Source organism: Electrophorus electricus, chromosome 15, assembly GCF_013358815.1.
Source record: "Electrophorus electricus isolate fEleEle1 chromosome 15, fEleEle1.pri, whole genome shotgun sequence".
NCBI lineage: Eukaryota > Metazoa > Chordata > Actinopteri > Gymnotiformes > Gymnotidae > Electrophorus > Electrophorus electricus.
In genome coordinates this window covers 6453405-6474289 of record NC_049549.1, presented here as the reverse complement: position 1 = coordinate 6474289, position 20885 = coordinate 6453405, and the positions used below count along the sequence as shown (strand labels likewise).

The window sequence follows — 20885 nt, the reverse complement described above, 5'->3', positions numbered from 1 at the left end:
CTACTAAATTTAGATTGAGAAAATAATATTTTAATTTAAGGTCATTAACTTTAAAGTTAAACTGTACAGTGTTTTGTAAGTAAATTGGTGTTTGTTTAGTAAGTATCTTGCAATTCAGCTAAAGTTGCAATTCGTGTCAATAAAATGAATGCCCATTACAAGAGCTTTTTAGAATCAACCACTAGATGGCGATGTTTTTACACGTAGTCGCTTTGCCCCATGACAAATGGGAAAGATTTACAGAACATTGCCGTCTTCAGTTTTCAAGGAAATTTTATTTAGGACAGAGAAGTAGTCTGATCCAATACGTACTGTTGTAATATAACAGAAAAAAACTGCAATTAAGGCACGTTGCCCACACACTGTAAACAATATATCAATACAGAGCATCTCTGGGGCTCTGGCCCCTTTAATACTGTGCTACATAACATCTGAAAATGAGAGACTTTTGTCCAGAATGAACTTGTTGAAGTCCATAAATTAGACTGAAGCTATTGGTCCCAAACTGTATGTTCCAACATCTCTGTGCAGCATACATTACCCAGGTCATGCAGGCAACAGCTAGCCCAGAGTCATAGAGATGATTGGGCTTTGTTTAACACTGAAGACCATTTTCCAGGGCATCATGTCTCAGCATACAGAGAGTAGATCTGACCCAGGCAGTGGTCGTACATGTCCATCTGGAGCAGGAGGCCCTCATCAGGGCAGGCTGAGAAATGGTGTCCACCAAATGTCTGAGTGTCCTGGCTCAACCCAAAATCCACTAAACAAAAGAGAGCATTCAAATCAGAAAAAGACAGAGGGAAGCATTTAAAACAGAACAAAGTGTTTCAAGTTAGCTGATTTTGTTTAACATTACCAACAGAATGCAGCTTTCAAAAGTCTTATTTCAAAAATAGTCGGAACGTCTCTGATTGAGAGTTGTTTTTTTCTTCTTCCCTCCACAAATTCTCAGTGCAATCAATCAATCAATCAATCAATCAATCAATCAAACAGAATCTAAAGCTCTTCATTTTGCAAGATTAATTATTTCACACTCACAAGACGAAGAAGGATTGGGAATGAATGGGTGTCTGTTTTTGTCACAGTTGTGTAGCTTTGCTCCATTATCTTCAATTTCATTCCTGTCTGATCGTCCGTGGAAGCTCTGGAACCCTGAGGGTGGAGATGAGGCCAATGATCGCAACAGTATCAGGCTACAAATACAGCCATTATCTCCATAATATGGTACTGGTTCCATAACAAGCTGAATCAAACCATTGAATCAAATCATTTTAAGATTTGTGTCAAAGATTTGTTTTAAATCATAGTGTGTTTACAGATGCATGTAAGATTCTCTGTTCAGGCTCTGTGCTACCCACATGGATCTGTTTATATCATCTCATTTAACTGCCTATCAGTCGTTTGACGCTGACATAAAGAAGCCAGAGTTAAATCATTACCACTTGTAATGGCAAACTAACCACACACACAATGGGGAACAAGCAAATAAACTATAAATCCTCAGCAATAACAATAGCTCCCTTCATGGAAGGCCATGTGTTCCCGTAAGTAAGGGACTTCCTGAAAGAAGCTGTAAAAGACGTTAAAGGAGACATTCTTCACCCATAGTGTACTAGCTTTGCTTACAGTAAAACAGCTTTTAGTTTAAATCATCCACAAAGCAGACAGATTTTATTTAACTTGCAATTATTTGTTTATTTTTAAGAAGTTTTTTCTTATATTATTTTTCCGTTTTGGTAAACACAGTTGAGACCAGACTACTTGCCGTGGTGTTTGACAGACTGCTCACTCTGAAACAAGTCGAGGTTTTGAGTTGGGCTGGTCGAGGGAGCTTGTTTGACGGATGCTGGCTGGACCTCTCCTGGACTGCTGACCAGGCTGCTTCCAGGCAAGAGTGGACAGGACAGCCTGAAAGAAGAAATCACCATAAGCGGTTAAGTGTATCCACATTTCAATTTTATTAACTCCTAATACATTTCTCTTGCATCAGTTGCTTCGTACTACAAGGTAGTTCTTGTGCAGGGTATGCGGTTATATTTTATATTCACTGCTCCAGCTTTAAATACAGAGTTTTGGTATGTAACAAGGCCAGGCATAACTGAACGCTGACAACCCTTCAGAGAACATATGTGCAGGATGAATAAACACATCATCACGGAGGCATCTCAACGACCCTCATTCTCTTTCATGGTTACTGACGCCGCTGCTGGCTGCCTTCGTCCAGCGCTTGCTGCACTATGTGTGAGTAAGCAGTGGAAGAACGCCGCTATTCCAGACTCGCACCTCAGATTCTCTCCCACAGTGCTCAGGGGCATGCACGAGTGGCAGTTACTCTGAGGAAAGCTATACAAGACTGACGGCTCAGCCGCTACCCTACCAACGAGCATGTTATTCGAATTTCATTCAGCTCTGGTCAAAGAAGCATGCCTTATGCCCTTCACGAGCTGATGTCGCTGTCTCACAAAGAGTTCAGCAGGAGTTTGGCCCTGGTTTCCCCTGGAAAGGTCTGTGTGTTATTCATAAACAAGCTCCTCTCTTGTCAGTACAGTTCACATCTGTTCAAATGGAGTCATGCTGCAGTCTGAGACCGTGGACCATAAAGAGACACAATCAGGAGAATTTGATTGGGTTGTTTTCATTCCGAGATGATCTGAAAATCTGATCTGAGGTAAATTACAATCCTTAGTCTAGTGAGCATGAAATACCCTTTTAAGAAAATTACAATGAAGCTGTCATAATGTTCATAAATACTCATAATAGGTAAAATAATAACACTGGTAAATTGTGTGTCTTTAGTATAATGGTATCTCTGTAAAGCTGTTTTGTGACTAAATCTATTTTAAAACCTGCTACACAAACTGAACTGGGATATATATTGGTTAATGAAAATGCAAACAAACTGGCAAACTGCAAACTGAAACTGAAATATTTCAAGTATAGTGGAGTTCAGGTGTACAGTGAGACAGAGAGGGGGAGAGAGTGATATAAAGAATTATAAATATGATATAGTGATATAAAGAGACAAAGAGAGTGATGTGTGTGTATGGGTGTGGGTGTGGGTGTGTGTGCTCGTTTGGAGCCCTGGAGCACTACTTCCTGGCTGTGTGTTTTCAGCCCCACCCCCCACCCCCAGTGGAGTGACGGCCTGATGCCAGTGGTGCTCCGCCGCATGCTGTGATCAACACCGGACCACCACAAGCCAACGGCACAATGAAAGAGCCACTTAAGTAGCTCAGTGAGAGGAAGGCTAACAGAACATCTTGAAGCTAGTGTCTACTGCAGTGGGGCTACAGCACTGAACAGGTGAACTTTTACGGCAGCTTAGAGTACACAAAACCCTGGCAGGAGAGGAAATGTGTCTCCTCATCTGGATCACAAAGACAGTCCTAGTGATTATACCAGGCAAGAACGGGAGTTCCATTCGAGCGACTCTATAGCAGAGACGCCTTTAGATGGAGAAAAACCAGCCTGCGAATGCATTTGGCTTCAGTGTGAAATGCAGAGGGCAGAAAGAACAGCCAGTACTTTCTGAACTGAAGAATGGCATTGTAAACTGCTATTCTCTGGAGCGTGCGCAACAGAAAGCAACTGCCGGCGTGCTGATTGCAGCACAGTGAAAAGCTGCCCTGTGAAACAGACAGTTTAAGTTATCACTCAGAGCACATACATCAAAAGGTGTTTTGGTCAAATATTTTCACAAATGCATGGAATGTGTTAATTATTGTTCATCTGTAACTACCATTTTACACACTAGCACATTATGTTCACTGAATAATATAAAAATGCTTTTGCTGTGTCCTTTATGTGATAACAAAACATTACAGTTCCATGGTCATCACTAACCATATAATTTTGCTATCATTCATAAACAAAGGGTATAACTAAACTAAATGATGAGGCCAATTACATAAACTAAATTCAGAGAAAACTACTTCAAGTTATAATGAAATGCAACTTCATACTTGCATTTAATTAAATAATTTCAGCTTCTGGCAATTTGCCCCCAAGTCTTAACATACACATGCCATACCAATCCATCACAAATCACAAAGATTGCAGGAAAACATTGGAAATAACAACTGTATATGAACATTCTGCCATTGAAATGCAAAGTAAATATAATTCTGTTAAGCAACATGTAATCTGTTCCAAAAGCATTTAAGAATTGTAATGGGAATAGAGAGAGTGCTCTGGTAATAGTTGTAATGGGAATAGAGAGAGTGCTCTGGTAATAGTTGTAATGGGAACAGAGAGAGTGCTCTGGTAATAGTTGTAATGGGAACAGAGAGAGTGCTCTGGTAATAGTTGTAATGGGAACAGAGAGAGTGCTCTGGTAATAGTTGTAATGGGAACAGAGAGAGTGCTTTGGTAATAGTTGTAATGGGAATAGAGAGAGTGCTCTGGTAATAGTTGTAATGGGAATAGAGAGAGTGCTCTGGTAATAGTTGTAATGGAAATAGAGAGAGTGCTCTGGTAATAGTTGTAATGGGAATAGAGAGAGTGCTCTGGTAATAGTTGCTTTCCCTGAGGATCCGAACAACAGGTCAATTACATCACTTAATCAGTCCAATCATTGGTAGAAACAGAGTTCATTGACCAGAAGTAAAAATGCAGTCCACACCTGTAGTCTTATTTAAAGTTTTTAACATACTGTCCCATGCCCTTTTTGGATCAACAAATGTTTAAGTGTACACTGTAGGAGCAATAACACAGCCAAGCATATTTTGTATGAGTACAAGAAGAAAGAGAAAAAATAATAAAACAATTATGAATATCATGGTCAACCCCCCAAAGTTTACAGTGACCATAATTACAAGCAAATGCTCATATTACTGCCTAACTGAGGTTATTGTATCTCTTAGGAAATCTAGTATTAACTTCATTGTCCTTATAATGTGTAAATATCTTGGTGACAGTTTATTTCCACAGAATAAATCCCATCTGTGATGTGCTTATATTAGTGTGGCAATATAGTGAGTAGTGAACACAGAGATTAAGGGTCAAACACATGCAAATGTCATATCATAATAGACAGAATGTAGTAATGTTACTACATGTTTCAAAATAGCTCTGCTCCCTGGACAGCAGGCCTGACTAAACCTGATGTAATACACACACACACACACACACACACACACACACACACACACACACACACACACACACACACATGCTTCTTACATTTTAGGTAGAGCTTCACAAAAGCTTTATGTCATAATGGTGATGGAGTATTGGAAATGATACACCATAAATCCATGAATGCTGTTTTAACGTTTTAGAAAACCAAGCCATTGCTCAAGGAAAATATGCTCTGCAGATAGAGCTTTCCAGTAACAAATAGTTTATCACCAACAACAGAAATTGTTCCCATCTGTAGAATGACTTAACTCACATTTTTCATGTTGACTATTCATGCGACCGAAGAATTTGGGCATGACACTTATGTGCTTGGGCAATATTCAACCAGTACAAAACTTTAGTTGCCACTAACACCCAATCTCATGATGATGTTTGCAGCCAATAGAGGACTCATCATTTATTAAGTGCTGTTAACATCTCAGGTTTAGCCCACTACCTGTGTCTCACCTGTATGGGGCGCTCTTGGTGTTGTGCAAAGGGGCTGGCTGGGTCTGGGGGTTAGGGTCACTGAGCTCCATGCTGCTGAGTCTGGAGGTCTTCACCAGCATGGTGTTGCCAGCTTCTGATGAGGTGATGTTACATGAGACCCTGCTCCCCGAGAAGACTGCAGATACAGAATCACCAGGTTACCTTACGCCATTCTACAATTGATACACATGAACAGAACTGTAGAAACATCTGTTGTTGTCCGGAAATGTTTTGAACATACTGTAAGAAACCTTGAGTAACTAGAATAATTGCTGCTTATAATGACTACTTTTACTAATCAGAACTTTGTGTTAGGACATTGTAATGTAATATTGTAATTGTATTGTAATCCAACCTAGAAATTGCCCAAAAGAAAGTTGATTAAATGTAATTAATCTCAAAATATAAAAATCACCTTAGACATTAAAGCCTATAAAGCTCGGTGCAGTGGGTTAGAGTGTGAGAAAGAGTCATTTCTTCCATCTGACAGAGATCTGTATCCCTCTCTAATCTGAACACCAATGACTCTTCAGTCAAAATGAGAAAATAATGAGACGTCTTTCTAGCCACCAGCCCTCTTAGCAATACTGCCAGTTGTCTCAGTCTATTAGCAAGAACGGCTCACTCAGTTTTTTATTTGTGATGCTGCCTATAGTCACCTGACAGCTTCTTGACTTGGGTACAGGCACCAAAGGCCGAGAGAGGAAGCGGAATGGAAAGAGTTTGGAGAGGGATGTGTGCAGGGTGGCAGCATGCCCACTCTGGGTGCCCAGTAATTCGGTAAACACACGGCTGATGATTTGCTTGGAACAACTGATCCTCAGAAAATTTTGTAGCACTAAATTGAGGCAAAGAGAGAAGAGGAGGAAAGAGGAAGGAGCCTGCAGGTTGGCGCCCGTTCTCGCATGTCATCAGTAATGCAAACTGGCATGTTTACATAAACATTTATTTAAAATCACCCACATGGGCACGTCATGCATTTTCACACATTTTCAAAACCAAATCTTTTTCCAAAGACCCAAAGACTATAATGTGTATCATGCATTTCACAAACTACATGCTACTTCTATACTACTCTAATAGGTAGCCTTCAACCCTAAAAGGGAAAAAATGAGTACTTATGTGGTTTTCTGAACTCAGCTAAGCAGATTTTTAGTAGAGTATCCTCACTGACAGGAATTTTGTTTTCGATTAGCCCAAAAAGTAAAATGTTGTGCTATAGTCTCCAAATTGAAAGACACATGGCACCCTCCAAATGTGCAATTGCAGAGGCAAGTGTGAATACATGAGCTTATGAAGAAATTATTTTTCAGCTTAGGCCTGAGTAGACATAGCACCTACCAGTAAGGCTGTTTTGTTGAAGCTCATAAAAAGATCTGCGCTCTAGCTGACCACGCCCATGTAGGGAAGGGGCGGAGCTGTGGAGAGGCTCCAAGGTCAGGCAGTCCTTCGCAATCATCCTCTCCAAATCCAAACAGCACTAATCCCATCACCCAGGTGCATAACCACAAACACATATAAATGCAAGAGTTTATGCATGGTCATTCGTAATGAGGGTCATGGTGAGACGCCATGAAATGCCGACAGTGCACTTTTTGGTTATGAATCAATGGCCTGGTGTTGGTGGGCATATTCACTACGTATCACCATCTGAGTCACTTGTATGATGGTAATCCACTCTCTTACAGGAACACATGTGTTATTGCTTACAGAACCCATGCCATGAGAATACACAAAAGGCTCCCATTATTCACTTTTTTCATATGAGTGTATAGCCTACAGGCAAAAACAATGGGGCTTTTCTTTTAAGCTCACAAAGGAAGGAGATGCATTACAAAGTGGACACACTAACCAGTATGATCTGTTTCATTAGCTCATTGGGTTTATTTAATTAGCTGCACTAAGTGGTTGTAAGGTAGCAAAGAAGAAAGGGAATTTGGGTCACTTACAACTGGTGTCCTTTACACAAATTAAATTACAATGAGAGTACACTGTTTTAATGACGATTCTGTATGGTAATTCCTTACTTCAGGTTTAATCCTAACCCATAAATCAGTGAGCCCTGTAAAAAGTCGGAGGGCCTAGCCTCTCACCTTGTCGGGCGTGTGCAGGGTTTTGGCGGAGTGGGCCTTCACGTGCTTGCGTAAGGAGCTCGGGTCAGTGTACCGCTTGGAACACCCCGGGAGCTGACACGCGTATGGCTTCTAGCAGCATCACCAGAGTCGACGATAGCAGAAAAAGTCAAGTTATTCACTTAACATCTAGGAAAGTCCGTGTAAACACGAGTCTAGTTCTAGACTAAAAGTCTTTGTAAAAGTATTGTCCACATGAATTAGCTCGTGCACTTGAAAACGCAAACATAATTTAGACGTAGATTTTAAGTACGTAAATTAAGCATAACACTATATATTCAACATTCCAAATGTCTTCCAAAATCTAAATAATGCTAATGTTTCCCAAAGGTATTTTCTACACTGGATGCGTGGATGGAGCACAGGGGTAGTGTAATATACAGCGATAGAGTTTACAAATATTATACTGCCCCCGCATCTGCCTATTCCAAATACAAGCCATAGGGGAATGTGAAAAAGAAACAAGTTTAAGACAGGACGTGAGGGAAAAATAAAATCAACTCAGGTTACTCTTGTGAGCCAAGAGCAGGAGCGAAAAAGCACAGGAGACGGAATAGACAGACAGGAGAAAAAGAAATACTCAGACACTCAAAGAAGCTTCCATATATTTATTTAAAACTTCTTACCTACAGTCTGCAAGCTGGGAATAGAACCGACGTTTAAATTAATAGCACATATTTAAATAACGAGAACAACACTCGCTCACGCCAGGGTTTTCCACTCTTTCTAAGTGTAGATAAACTGCATACCTATGTTCTTAATAAGCTATTCGAACCACTGGTACTTCAACCAAAGATTTACTGACAGCGGTTAATGAAAGCCCACGGCTGTAAGCGAACGCGCCCTGCTGACTTCAGCGTGCAGAGGGAAGCCGATATGATTACTATATCGGCGGGACCGCGGTTGGATTAGTCGGCGTGAAACCCAGACTGCGAGCGGTACTGTGGCGAAAGACGTGCGGCCAGAGCGTGAAGGCCTCGACGCGACTCTTCTCCTGTACCCATTAATGTGAAAAGAGATCTCAGTGCTGGAATGCAATTTCTTATTCAAACTTTCGTGTACCGTTTGTGCCTTTCTCTAGCGTGGAAAAAGTGACAGGTCCTGCTTCGACTGTTTTTGCTTATCATTTTCATGATATAGACTATATCTAATGTGTGACAGCAAAGAGGCACAGGAGGATGCGTGAAAAAGAGAGCTGGATAAAGACAAAGTGCAGGCGCTGGAAAACGGCGACCAGGAGAGACTAAAAATAAGAAAAGGGACGACTTTAAGACATTTTACGCAAGACTAAATTCACTCAGACATTTGCTAAATAGTGTATTCATGACACATTTTTCATTTCTATAAACTGAATAGAGGTAATCTGCAATACAGCATATAAAACACTGCTCCCCTGACTGTTGCACTGAAACGCAGGAAATCATACAATTATCCAGAGAGAAAAAACGACTGTCACTTTTAAGATGTAAGTGTGAACACATAGCTGGTTGGGCATTTTATTTTATTTTATTTATTTATTGCTAGTTTTATATTTTTGTGTTCTCTCATTAGAGGCTCACCGTGTCCAAGTGTGTACGCTGGTGCTTGGCGCGGTCGCTGGAGTTGCTGAATGCCTTGAGACAGCCGGAATACTGGCACACGTAGGGCTTCTCTCCTGTGTGGCTGCGCAAGTGAATCTTCAAGTTCTCCAGACGGGAAAAGGCCTTGTCGCAGCCTTCAAACTTCACACGGACACGTAATTGGGCAGACATGCATGAAAAAAAGCTATCGCCAACAAAGTGTATTCGTATCGCTGATTTAGTAGTGACTGTGCATACACTTTCGATATAACATTATAAGAAGCAAAAAAGAGATACAGAGAAAGTGAGACAGATAGAGAGACAGAAATTGTATACTATAATATACTGCCAGGAGAACATATGTACAAAATATAACTGCTTGACACCTTTTGTTGTAGAAAAATTTAACACTTGGCGGAATCAACAGTGCAAGCCTACCTGCAATACACACACACACACATACACACACACACACACACACACACACACACGATCCGGAGATAGTTCCTCTTAGAACACTGTTGTGTAAAATATTTGGGGTGGAAACATGCCAGAAAAGGAGTTAGCAATTGTAGTAGTAGCTGTAGTAGCTGTTATGCTGCGTAATACTACACTGCTGTATGTGCCACTTCCTGTAGTTAATTTGCAGTCAATATTCTGAGATTAACATTGCTGACAGGTTCTAAATTTTGATTAGCACACACATACATGTCTCATACTGGGTCTTACTGAGCTCTGAATAAAGCTTTATTATTCAACAAATGTTGGAGACCTTTTCCTCTTTGAAGGGAATGCCCAAACTAAAATCCAACATTTTACAGCTCTTTTGGTGAAAGTAACATATTAGGATATGTCTGATATAAAGAAAAAAAAGTTTAAATGACTTAAAGTGTTGGATCAGAACGCTATCAAAACCTGCTGTGCTCATTGTTAAAATGAAGGAAGGGTTGAAGGAAACAGCAGTGCAGAAGCACATGTGTGTTTGATAAAATCTCTTGCCTTGTGGCTATGAGAGCATTTCAAAATATGTAGATGGGTGAAATTATATCCTAATGGCTATCCAAAATTACTAAAAAGAAAACACATTTCCCATGTTGTTCACTTGAGGAGTAAATGAAACGCAGCTTTATCAAAGTAAAAGCCTGTATTTTTTATCATTATCTCTGCCCTTCTTTCAACAGTTAATTTTAAAACATAAGTCCCAATCCAACTCGAACTCAGAATAGCCATTTTCACATCTAATAAATGTAATTAACAATTTATGTTCGAGAAAATTGCTCTGAAAAATGGCTCAATTTCAGATTGAGGACTTGAGGGATTCTTTCTTCTCCACTCTTTGCTTACGTGACTTATGAAGACAAAAAAAATATCCTGACAGCAATAAAACAGTGCAAAAGATAAAAACATGTTACCCAAAACAAAGCACATCGTGGCCTCTGTTACATCCCATAGTCTATAGGGGAAAGCTTTGAGATGTACATCAGAGGAGGTACATCCAATTAGTGACCACCTATTCACTTCATTTATCTATATACAACCTTCCAGTTTCACCACATTAGACACTCTGAGGTTAAATTCTAAGTGCCAAACAGTCTACATTTTCCTGGAGTGAGCCATGAAAGATTTACGTGGCTCCATGACACATTACGAGTCTCTAAAGACTTAGCTCTTACAAACACAGTTTGTTTGTACACATTAAATATCCATCTAAAGCATCTGTGTTTTGAGAATACAATGTTCCAGTCAACTGTTCTTTGATGCTGTTGCTGACAGCAAACTAATATAATGTAAACCGGACAGAACATAAACTGCAGCTGTTGGCTAAATTCAGTTTTTATCTGACTGCTATGGATTTCCTTTTATTTCATTATATGGCATTAAATCTTATCTTATGGTGCCAAAAGTTGAACATAATCCTTTTGAAAAAATCACTCAAAGATCTCAGTGTTAATGTTGTGTTCACAATAATTCTGTACATCATTCTCTGGAATAAGATTACTTTTACAGCAATCTTGAGAATGAATTTACACCAAATGTAAAGCTTAGACTGTTTCAAATGATCGTGGAAAGTCCCAGTTGTTAGCTTTTCCACAACAGAGGCTTCTAAATAACAACAATTAATCCCTTATACTGTCTGACATGCACACCTGCCACACTCAATGCTAGTCTGAGATAAACTACTAAAACAGCAGCATTAGATTATCACAGAGGTTTTAAACATTGTGGCAAGGGGTCAAAACACCAGCTATCACTCCATCACTCCAACTGCCACCACTCCACCCAAATCCAATAAAAGAATTAAATATCAGACAGCTTCACACCATACACATTTGGTCCATTCCACATGAATGGCCCTAATAACTTATTTGAACTCATACCTCTGTCTCCACCATCAGTGTAACTGCAACTGGAATCACAGCATGCACACTCATTATAGTGATCATTAAGAACTCACCATGCACCTGTTGGGTTTCTCCCCAGAATGGACTCTCATATGGATGAGCAGCTTGTACCGAGCATTGAAAGGCTTACAGCGACGAACGCAACCCGCCCAGAAACAGGTGAAGTCTTCTCCTTTTCGTTGATCAACATGAACCTTCTCAATGTGCCTCACCAGTTCTTCCTTCTGCTCGTAGGATGCTCTGCAGTCCATCCACTGGCATGGCTGCTCATTCCAAGCAAAAGAATTGACCTTCTGATCAATATCCGCAGGGCAATGCAACATAGTGCAAGGGTCCTTGTGAGGCACTGCTGGACTTTTGTGTAGATTTACCTGCTGGGTCAGTTCCTTGTTTGAACTTGGGCTTGAGCAGGGATATCGGTGCCTATAATTGAGATTAAATGGTTCCTCACTGTTCTCACTGCAAAACAGTTCCTTATTGCAAGCTTCAAATTTACTCGCTGGTTCTTGCTTGAGGGTCTTTGGGTACAAACACACTTCAGGATGCATTTCCTGCTGCTTGTCATCAGTGAGGAAGCCCTGGCCCATGGGTGGAGCAAGAGGAGTAGACAGGGATGGAGAGCTAAGCAGCTCTGATCCATTGCAGTAGGAGTGAGTAGAGAAAGAAGGAGAGAATGAAGCTGATGGGGCAGAGAAGGTGCTGGCTAACTGACATAAGTCACTTTCACCTGGATAAGGCCAGGGCAAGTCACTCTGTACCTCACTGACACACTGATACATTATGGAGCCTTGAGTCGAGAGGGCCACCGAGGCCAAGTCAAGCCCCCCTGCAGTAATAATGGGCACTGGGGTCTTTGAAAGACCGCACAGGTTCACACTTTCTGGGTGAAATGAGTGAGTCAGACAGTACTGGCTGGAGGAGGTCCGTGAGTATTGGGAAAGTGGCTCTTCACCGTAAATGCTGTTTGTGAAGCCACATTTTTCCAGCCGCAATGCTGCTGGGCCAAGCCTGGTTGGCCCCATTATGCTACTAAACACACTCTGGAAAGAAAAATGTGGGAAGGGTACTGTCAGAGCAGGGCCTTCTCTGGCTCTTGTAGCCTCTCTTGTGATGTGGATAATTCACACTGTGTTTTCCCCATGAGGTGAGTCTGTTCTGATTCTCAAGGCACCTGCATAATAATATAAAAATAATAAGTAGTGCAGGATGTTGGTGTACAGTCTCATGCTGTTGGAAATAAAAAAGGTTAAGAAGGCCAACCTTGGGAAGAGGTGCTGGTGTGCAGTGAGGTTAACTGTGGGTTGGTCTCATGAATGCTGGCATTTTCTCCGATATCCATTTTAAATGGTGAGGTCTCAGTTATTTTTAACACAGAACTCAGTGCAGTTGTCACACAAATTCCATCTTCATAGTCTGAATGCCAGCTCACTGCTAGAGAGAGAAAATGGTCAAATTATTGTAGATTTTTGTACATGCATATCATTTTTGAAGCAGTTTCATTCATATAGGCTGTATCAAAAGGAAAGGGTTTATTACATATTTAACTTACATTTACCTGATGCTTTTATCCAAAGCAACTTACAATTAAGACTGAGTACAACTTGAACAAGTGAAGGTTAAGGGCCTTGCTCAGGGATCCCAACAGTGGCAACCTAGCAGTGGTGGGGCTTGAGCCAGCAACTTTCCAATTACAAGTCAAGTACCTTAACCACTGAGCTACCACTGTGCTTTGTGTATTGAAGCATTATTTCTCATCATTTATAATCAGGCTTTATCACTGGGAACCTCATAATTTCCCTGCATCTTCTCACCAAGCTTTTACACCAATGAGGAAACCATTTAAGCTTTCAAAAATTCAGATGTCTTTTTCAAAATCACAGTGAGGTTTGCTGTGTATAATTATAAATGTTTGGAAACATCAAGTTCAATAGTGTCTGGATTGAAAAAACAATAAATCTGTCCTTTAAATGCATGACCAAACTATTAAATGTCAAAACCACCATGTGCAGAAAAACAACATACTAACTAATGTCATGCTGAGGACTTTCATTTTACTCTGACTTAATTAGAGAGCAGGTGAGCTGCAGGTGTACAGGTATCTACCTATATTCAATCAGCCACCAAGTGGAGAAACATAGTGATCTTTTATAACTTCTGGCAACAGATCTGTGAGAAGGACATTTGCTTTCTGAAATTCCATTCCAACAACCTAATGAAATCAATGCATAAGGCTATCTAGATCTTTTATTGCGAATATATTAAATTGATTAGTACTGCATTGTCAATTATTGGAAACATCACCACCTTCACACAAATTGTACAATCGCAAGAAGTCATAGGTCACATGGCTGTGGTATGTGGAATAGCTCAGACAGACCAGCATTTATAGCTTCTGTTATTGTTTGAGTATTGAAAAGGACAGAATGACTGACCTTAGCAACTTTGCCATGATTGTCACTGTTGGGTATGCTTGTTCAAGCATCTACCAAATGGCTGTCATCTTGGGCTTTTCACGTGCAACTGTTTTAAGGGTTTACTGAGAATGGTGTGAAAAGCTAAAAATGACCAGTGAATCCATGGATGAAAGCAGCTTGTGGATTTAAGGGGTGAAAAAAGAATGGCAAGAATTGTGCAAGTTAACACATGGGCCACAACGTGGCAATTCACATCTGAATTCAACATTTGTGTGCAGAATGTCATCTCAGAATGCACCACTTATCAGCCCTTGTCTGAACAGGATTAGAACAGCAAAAGATGATGTGCTACTGTTGTCAGCAAAGAACAAGAAAGCACAGGTAGAAGAGCATTGAGGGGTGGAAGAAATTTGCTTGGATTGAGCAGGTTTCTTTTGTATTATGCTAATAGAAGGGTCAGAATTTGATTCAAACATCACAAATCCCTGGAGCCATGCAGTTTGGATTCAACAGTACAGGACAGGGGTTGGCAGTGTGATGCCTGTTTTCCTGTTGCCATTAGATACCCACTGAAACATTCCATGGCATCACTGGCACCCTGAACACCATTACAGACCAAGTTCATCCCTTCATGAACATACTCAGATGGATACTTAATAATACACCATGTAACAAGACACCTGTCGTCAATGAATTATTCAAGGAACATGGCAGCGATATTTAAATGCTTTAGTGGCCTCCACAATTTACAGATCTCAATATAATTTTAATAATGTGGAATTTAATAAGATGGAAATGGCTGCTTGCAGCAAAACTGTGCAGCTGTACTATTTGCAAGAAGTTCCCAATGCAACACTATTTGTCTAATACAACATTCCTGCATAATGCAGCAAGCATCTTGTAAAATGCTTTTCTAACTATCAGTGGCCGTGCAACCTGTGTCTGGGCCAAATAAACTGTCAAGGCATTGTATAGTGCTAGCCTGCCATATAGAAGAAAAGACATAAAATTTACTTTTGACTTTAACCTTTAACACAGTAATACATATGATTATGGATTTCTGAACATCTTCTGCCACCAATATTAGTTCCCTGTTAATGACTAGACTCCCAGGAGGAATCTTTTGTGTGCTCAAGTGGAGGGAAACTTGAGCTAAATCTGTTGCTGCATTACATCTTAAGAGCCAGTGACTCGCACCATCTGGGGTAAAGCATGAGCAGTAGGCTAATTATCCAAGACCTCTAGAAAGCCACATTTTTAACCCATATGGTATTTTACTGACATGCCGTGTTACAGTAAATCTCTTTATGACTCTTCCTGTAATGGACTGCATTTCCTTCTTCTCTCACTGTGGCAAAAAGGCCAATTAGGAACACTGCTTGGCCTGTGAAAAGACACACACAAACCGGATGAGTGTTCATACTGCAGTAATGTGTCATTAATCAATCACGGGGCCCTTTTCAAACAGCTCTATAATGCATTCAGATTGTGTTGTTAAAACCTTAATGACCTTAACATTTTGTACGCCTCATTTTTAGTGGTGATTATGACCTATTCATTCCATAAACAAAGTACATAACCAAAGACAATAAAGAGACCAATATACAACTATGAGAATCGAAATGCTGTGACAACACCACTCATTTATTATCCCTCATCCAATAAGAGTCCAATTTTCTCAATAATTCCTTTATTTTTGATTATTAAGCCATCCTCTTTATGCATATCTCAGCGGACACTGTGGTACAACTTACTATTAGTTAAACAATTTTAGAGCAGTAATGATATGAAATAAAGCAACAAAGAAAATAAACAACAATAGCCTGCAATAACACAATACTGCTGAGGCCACAAAAAATAAATAACAGTGAATTAATAACTTTGTGATTCTTTAACTGAGCCGATATCCACAGCCAATAGCCAGAAAGAGCACAACAGGCCATGTTTTTACTGGTGGAAAAAGGACATCAGCGCACAATCAACTGTCCATACCAATAATAGAATGTCATCAGCAAACCTACATGTTATAATGTTTTCATAAAATCAAGAACTTTTCTGAATCCTCTCCTGCTCAAACCAACATTGGTGTTGACTTGGGTAGTGGGAATGCATTAAGCTCTTTAAATCTGATTTAGTAAGATTGAAAAAACTTCAGCAAGTCTTATTTGTGGCATTATATATTTTTTTATTTGAGTCAAGCTTTTACAGAGACACTTTTATTGTGCCAGAAATGTGTGTAAGAAAAATTAATTAACCAGCCCAGTAACAACTTACAGTTTAAAGTTATTAGCAGGTGCTATACCATGCAAAAAAAAACCAAAAAAACAAAACACACACACACAAAACTAGTCGTTAAGGTGTTTTCTTTATGAGGGTGTTTGTTCATTCAGCATCCAAAATTTGAGCCCTCTGAAATTCTAGAATTATTTATGTGCAAATATCTACTGTAAATGGAAAACATATGGGTTCATAAGTCTTATGGCACACTTCAGGGGCAAAATGTAAAGTAATTGAATGAATTTATTAATTAACAAACCAACTAAATGACTTGTGGAATTAATTATTAATTCCAGTTTACACAATTTAAGGTAAATCAAAAGAATCATGAAAAAGCTCTTAAGACAAAAATCATTTTGTGCTTTAAAAACAGAATACAATCTAAGAATTTGTTTTGGCATGAAAAGAAAAATGTATATCTAGTATTATATAATGATGATTGTGAGTCTTATATTTATGTTAGCTAAAGGACAAAATGCAGATTTATTTGATGTAGGAAATTACAAGAGAAAGTGTAAATTTTATTTTCCAACAAGCAAAAACAGAGCTCAGTTTCTGCAGAGAGGAGGGTTTAGACTCACTAAACACTAATGTACACACAGTAGAGTACATTCACTCTTTATTAAACCAGTCTAAGTGAGAGAAAAAACCCTTCCATAGTTAAGACACTCTGACCTACTCCAGATCCAGCAGACAGAAAACACTGTACGTCTTGTGTGGGTGTGAAAAAATAAGCAGAGAGTGTCACACCTATCTAAGCTGAGCTCATACTTACATCATTCCACCTCTAAGAGCTGTCATTAATGTTTCCTGAGGTATTATAAAGTTAATCTTTGACTGGAGGACATTCATTTGAAGGCATTTAAATGTCCTTGGACTTGCAGTATACTGGCAAACCTGACCGGCCTCTTCTCCCACATCTCAGTTGAGTAGCCATGAGTCTTTGAAAGCACTGGTAAAAGGATGCATCACTGGAGAACCAAAGTGAACCACACAGCCTCCTGCCAGAGCAAAAACAACACTTACCACCAAGCGTGAATCTGTGAGAAACCTCCACCGAACACAGATGGCAGGAAATAGGAAATTCCACTGAAATGACAGTGGCCCAATCCAAAGGAGTAGACATGGACAGAGCTTGTCCTCTAAATACAGTGAGTGGACAGTATGCACACTCACATACACTCTCTTGCCAATTCGCTGGCAAGCATACACATTCATAAGGGCTCTGTAAAATGCATCCTATGATAAGTGGTGATGTGTATTATGTATTCCAAAAACATATAAACACAGTGATACATTTACATGGCTTAGGAGGATCGAGCTGTAAAAATGAAACTGCCACAATGAGTTCAAATTGTACATCATTACTGTTTGGCCAACAGAAAATAGCAAATGGCTCAATTTGTGCATTATAAAACTGTGTGCTGTTCAATAAACAGCATATTTTCAAAATGCCAAAGAAAGGTATTTGTTTTTCATTATGCTGTACTTTACTGCTATTTATTTATTCATTTTAAAGGCAGAGCTCTGTGCATCAGCAACCTGGTGTTCACATTACAATCTGCTTCTGTATGTCCAGTCAGGCTTCCTGCCCTCAGCTCCCATCATGCTCCACTTTACACAGAAATAGAATGAAATCTTTCAAGTGTAACAATCTTCCTCCCTGGGGAATGAAGATAAAAAAGAGCAGGACAAATTAAAAGGATTTGTCCTTACTTACACAGCATCTCATGATACAAAGAAAAACGGGCCATCACAAACACACATGATGAAATATTTAAATAAATAATATAAATATATGTAAACATAAAAATGTATGGGTGTGAAAATAATATGTAGTGTACAGTGATATCAAATGTGAATGCCATTACTACCCTTCGTGACCTGTACACTGCAGCCGGGCAGTTTTGTGCAGGTACCCTGCTGCTTCTGGGCCTGCTACAGCGAAAATATTTGAGGATCCCCCACAGCCTCGCCGTTTGTCTCACATCATAATTTTCTTCCAAGTGTTCCATGAACATTCAAGGAATTTTGGAATGAGATATCATGGGCCAGAGTGGACAGGCCATTTTAAATAGCTGGATTGTCCAAACTGTAAACCAGAGAAACCACAACTAAAATGGGAGATGTTTGTAAGTATTCTTTAAGCTTTTCTACTGCTATAACTTAGTCCAGCAAATTTGCCAAAATATTTGTTTAAGAGCAGCTGTATTTGTGATCAAATTATGTACAATAACTTTATCTAAAGTAAGTACTAACTTTATGTAAAGTACAAATGAGGCATTATATTAATTATTACCATTATATACTTTTTACCAAAAGGCCCATATAAAGCTGTAAACACACCACAACATAAATCCCATTCTTTTGAACTAATCTACACAGAAGTACAACAGAACTAACAGTCATTAATTTTGTAAGGTACACAAATCCTCTTTACACTGCATATATACTACAAAAGTATAAGCCTCACTCTGCTGATTTAAGTCACCCAGGAAATACACTTACGCCACTATGTTCATCGCTGCTTATAGCATGCCCCATGTAACTATATACAGTAAACCACTTCCTCCCATTTAACAGGCCATGAGAAAGACAAGGCTCTTGGGGAGTTATTCCAACAATCCTAGCCCTTCTCTGTGAGGACGAACATCTCAAATGAAAGCCAGGCTATGCAGAACAGCCTGAGGGAGGGCAGTGAAGATTTCAGCAGTTACAAAAAGAGAATGTCACACTCATTACTCTTTAACTCCAATACCACACTTTATTCCTCTGGCAAATTTTGAGTTAAAATGTCATCTGGCAGCAGTTTAGCCAAGAGAGAATAATCCCTGTAATTCTGCACTAATACAGACTCTAATGTACCTAATAAACACCAATTCCCACAGCTTTTGAAAAGCAATGCCAAACCTCCAAACAAACATCATTTGGTCACATTGGGAGATCTTTTACAAGAAAAACATGTCAGACAGATGGTGGTTAATAGGGTGTTTACCTAACACTTAGTACTTTCTCGGTTCTTTGTTAATGCTTTTTGTCCTCTGCATATCCCTGTGATGGAGAGGCAAGCAATGCTGTATAACCAAATTATCATCCACTTGGCAAAAGTTTGGTCTTACCCCACAATTTGGCTTTATTCAAAACCTTTCTCCTAACTTTATCCCCTGTGGAATCATCAATAAGACTACCGTGGGCATGGGCATACATACAAGACACTATCCAGGTCATTTGGCAGATAAATGTACCAATCTGACATGTGCACACCCAAATACAAATTGAGTTTTAAACAGTGAAATGCACTGATACCACTCCAAGTTCACACTACTGAACGAAACTTGTTCAGTATGTACAATTTCCTCCACTGTTTGAATGCAGTCCATTTAATAAATTCCATCCCTGAAAAGTTGTTTATCATCCCATTAAAAGCAGGCCATGAAAAAGCAATGGCTCTCGGAGTGTTCAATGCAGGGACAACATCTCAAATGAAACGCAGGCCATGTTCAATAGCCTGAAGCAGCACGGAGAAGATTTCAGAACTTATAGAAAAGATACAATGTTTCATAAAGTGCGGAGAAAAAAAACAAAACACCACTTAACCGTTTGCCAGACGTGGAATAAGACAAAGGAACTTTCATTTGGATGAAAAAGGAGTTCCCACATGAAAGTCATGCTTTATCATAAGATTTCACAGAAGAACTGGCTTAGCTTACAAAGAAAATCTTTGTATGCGTCCATATGAAATCCATTTAAGGATGTTCAAGACAACGATATTATTACTTAGTTCGAAATCAATCTGCTCTTGCAGGTTAATTCCATGTTTTTTCCCCAAAGGGTTATGATGTAGCTACGTCTTAAACTGTCAATCAAGCACACGGCTCTTGTTAAATGCTTTTTCACCAAATACAGGATGCCAAGGCTGACCATGAAGATCAGATTTAGAATAATAATAATCGTGCAAACCAACTAGGGCGGGGGGGGGGGGGGGGGGGGGGGAAACTGGACCTTTGTGGGGACAATCATTAAAACAAACCTATTAGTTAATTATTCCGGAATTTAGGTAAGAGTACTCACTCAGAAGCAGTAGGCCAGGTAAGTCCTGCAGCTGGAGGACGTGGGAAGCCAGCGCGCGCTGGGGAAGATTGCGAAGTTCTTCAACTGTTGCCCTTCTTGCAGTGGGAAGTCCCAACAAAAATGAAGGGGGAAAACGCCGACACTCGCCCCCAGTTTCCCAAATGCGGGATTCAGTTGGGTCATCTCTTACACGGAATGGGTGGGAAATGTAAAGACCACAATTCTCAGCATAGGGAGGTTGGACCCAGAACTCTTCTTCAAACATAAGTAGATTGAAACGTAAATATCGACGGACATTCGGTGACATCCGCTTTACGTTAATTCGTTGTAAACTCCTAAAATAAATACCCACAAATTAACTACAACATGGACCTTAAAATGTATTTTTTGGACATCACTGATAACGGAGGTCATCTGAAC

At 39.7% G+C, this 20885-nt stretch overlaps 1 protein-coding gene across 4 annotated transcripts; it reads right to left on the bottom strand.

Moving 5' to 3' along the window:
- Window positions 1–255: 255 nt before the first annotated feature.
- On the bottom strand, window positions 256–20644 carry LOC113576468 (zinc finger protein GLIS1). Of its 4 annotated transcripts, XM_027008546.2 has the most exons (11): window positions 20466–20637; window positions 12964–13134; window positions 12075–12874; window positions 11757–11966; window positions 9302–9463; window positions 7704–7814; window positions 6952–7090; window positions 5590–5746; window positions 1769–1911; window positions 1042–1155; window positions 256–763 (listed from the first exon to the last, which is right to left on the bottom strand). In XM_027008546.2, the coding sequence occupies exons 3-11, from the start codon at window positions 12723–12725 to the stop codon at window positions 624–626; spliced, it is 1827 nt and encodes a 608-aa protein (XP_026864347.2). In that variant the 5' UTR covers window positions 12726–12874; window positions 12964–13134; window positions 20466–20637; the 3' UTR covers window positions 256–623. The 4 variants fall into 4 exon arrangements, with proteins under 4 accessions (XP_026864347.2, XP_026864345.2, XP_026864346.2 ...); XM_027008544.2 differs by having other exon boundaries at window positions 11757–12874; XM_027008545.2 differs by having other exon boundaries at window positions 11757–12874; window positions 12964–13131.
- Window positions 20645–20885: the final 241 nt, after the last annotated feature.